This window comes from Empidonax traillii, unplaced genomic scaffold (genome assembly GCF_003031625.1).
Source record: "Empidonax traillii isolate 1590-97213 ecotype Southwest subspecies unplaced genomic scaffold, ASM303162v1 scaffold1397:size233085, whole genome shotgun sequence".
Classification (NCBI taxonomy): Eukaryota; Metazoa; Chordata; class Aves; order Passeriformes; family Tyrannidae; genus Empidonax; species Empidonax traillii.
The window spans coordinates 228,402-230,894 of NW_020956590.1; the positions used below are offsets into that span (position 1 = coordinate 228,402).

Here is a 2,493-nt window from a genome sequence, read left to right on the forward strand (position 1 = left end):
CGAGGCCCGAGGGCCGCTCCAAGGGCAGCGGAGCCAAGCTCCGGCACTGGGGGTGAGGGAGGCCCGGGAGATGGGGGTGAGCCTGGCGGCACAGGGGTGCTGTCACGTCCTGCCAGGCCCCCGTTCCCTGCCTGGGCACGGCGAGGTTTTGCTGGGCTGCAAACCCTCCGCACCGGGAGTCTCCTACACAGGGGGCAAACAAGGCCTGGAGCAAGACCCAAGGAGCCCTGCTCCATGGGGAGGGGGTGGGATTTGCCTCCCTTCCTACTGGAGCCGACCTTGCCCAATAAAGCCCTTCACCAAACAGCTCTGTGTCTGGTTTGGGGAGGGAGGGGTTTAATTGCCCAGGGAATGACTTGGAGCTTCGCCCACAGGATGCAATGATCCAGCCTCAAAGTGACGTTTCCAAGAGGGGAAAAAAATCATGTTTCCCCCAGACTGTCCCTCCCCCAGCCCTGCATCCCACTCCTGGGTCCCTGAGTGGTCAGTCCTGCCCTGGTTTTTCCTCCTCTTCCTCCTGGTGGAGGTTCAGCACCCAGCTCACAAACCAGCTGACCAGGCAGGAGGAAGGGATCCCTCCCCAGGGAGGGATGCAGGGAGAAGCTGGGATGGAGGGCATGGCACCAGGCTTGCCAATCCCTCCAGGATGGGTGCTGAGCCCCCCACTCTGCAGACGTGAAGGGACCCCTGGGAGTTGCACTTTTGGTGGTCTCAGTTCTCTGATTCTTAGGCATAACTCAAAGGAGTTAAAAATCCACCAAATCCAGGGAAAGCCCCTCCAGCCCCAGCTCTGCCAGGTGTCTGGCTTGTCCCTCCTCCCATCCCACAGTGCTGTTTCAAGGGAGCAGCCCACCTGAGCCAGAGGGCTGGACTCAAGGACCCGAGGAAACGGCTGGAGCTGCGTCAGAGGAGGTTTAGATTGGATTTTAGGAAAAGGTTCTTCCCCCAGAGGCTGGTCAGACACTGGAACAGGCTTCCCAAGGAGCTGTGCAGGGCCAGAAGTTGGACTAAATGATCCTTGTGGGTCCCTTCCAACTCAGGAGAGTCTGTGATTCCATGAATCTTCCGAATGTGCCTCATCAAGGACACAGCCCATGCACTGACCCCGCAGCTCATGGGCAAAACTACCCTGAGCATCACACGTGCTACAGGGCACAGGTCCAGGGGCAGAGGCTCCTCAGCACTGTCCCATTCCTGCCAGTCCCAGATCTCCTCCAATTCCTGGCCCATCTGGTTGCTCAGTGTTTAATTACGGAGTCCGAGGGCACAAAACCAGCCCCATTTGTCCTTTCACACCATCTGTGCCCGGAAAAGCTTCCAGCTCGTCTCATTTTTCTCCCTCGAATTGCTCTGCTCCACAACGAGGCTTTGTCTTCCCCTCTCACAGTTACCTGCTCCCTTCCAGCTCCCAGGAGCTGGCAGCCAGGAAGGAAATCAGAGGGAAGGCACGAGGAAGGCACTTTGCAGAGAAATTCAAGTCTCTGCTTTGTAAAAAGCTCTGAGGGTCTCAGGCCCAGGCCAGGTGCTGTGTCAGTGTTTGGGGACTGGGACCAGCCTGCCCTGACTGCAGCAAACCCTGCAGAGGGGTGGGCTGGGAGGGAGAAGCCCAACCTGTGGTTATGTGGCCACAATGGCCATCAGGGATCGAATCTCTGGGTTGCTTTCCATAGTCGGCAGCTTGGAGGAGCTTTGCCTGGGGCAGCAGGGAAAGAGGAAAGTATGGGAGAGAGTAGAAAAGAGTGTTAAAGGGGTTTGGAGTTTATTGGTGGTTTTTTTAATCATTATTTTTTATTTTTTAAAGGCAGACTCAGGCTTGCTGAGTGCAGTATCACTAAGAGAAGTATTGATGATGATGATGATGATGATGATGTCATATTGGACTCTTACAACATTAATGAGGTACCATAACTTGGTACACTGGATTTGATTACATGGAGGAGCAGCTGGATCAGCCTCAGGGAGGCCAGGCTGTCTGTGACCATAAACCCTCAGATCTGTCAGCACTGCCTTTTCCACTGTGTTTTCTCCCTGCAATGAAACCCAACCGTTCCCCTTAACGCCCGGCTCCCAGAGCGAGTAACGTGTCCCACACTGTGGTTCTGAGGCCTCTCAAAGCTGGTTACTTCAACTTCACCTCCGCCACCATCACGTACCTGGCACAGGAGGGAGGACAGGTCGTGGTAAGTGGAGGATTTAGAGGAGCCCTGCAGATCCCCCGACCCTGCTCTTGCAGCTGCGGGGTCGGGGCGCTGTCCCTGAGCCCTCACCCTGCCCAGCTCTGCCCCAAGGAGGAGAGTGGTCAAACCTGTCTCTTCCCTGCCTTTTCCAGGTTGGTTTCACCAGCGCTCCCGGGCAGGGAGGAATCCTGGCCCAGCGGGACTTTGACAGGAGGTTCTCCCCTCACTTTGTAAGTGCCTTTCAGCCGACAGTGGAAATGGCTCTGCAGCAGCTGCAGCCCAGCAGTGGGTTCCTGCTGCTCGTGGTGTGTGTGGT

The 2,493-nt window shown here is 56.6% G+C and overlaps 1 protein-coding gene across 1 annotated transcript in view; it reads left to right on the top strand.

The window, feature by feature from the left end:
• The window catches only part of TMEM79 (transmembrane protein 79), a gene marked incomplete at its 3' end in the record, with an annotated part of 4,503 nt that extends 2,012 nt beyond the window's left edge, over positions 1–2,491 (top strand). Inside the window, exon 3 of the mRNA XM_027907066.1 lies at positions 2,330–2,491. Coding sequence (XP_027762867.1) covers positions 2,330–2,491 — 162 coding nt within the window. The remainder of the gene's footprint in view (positions 1–2,329) is intronic.
• Between the last annotated feature and the right edge of the window lie 2 nt (positions 2,492–2,493).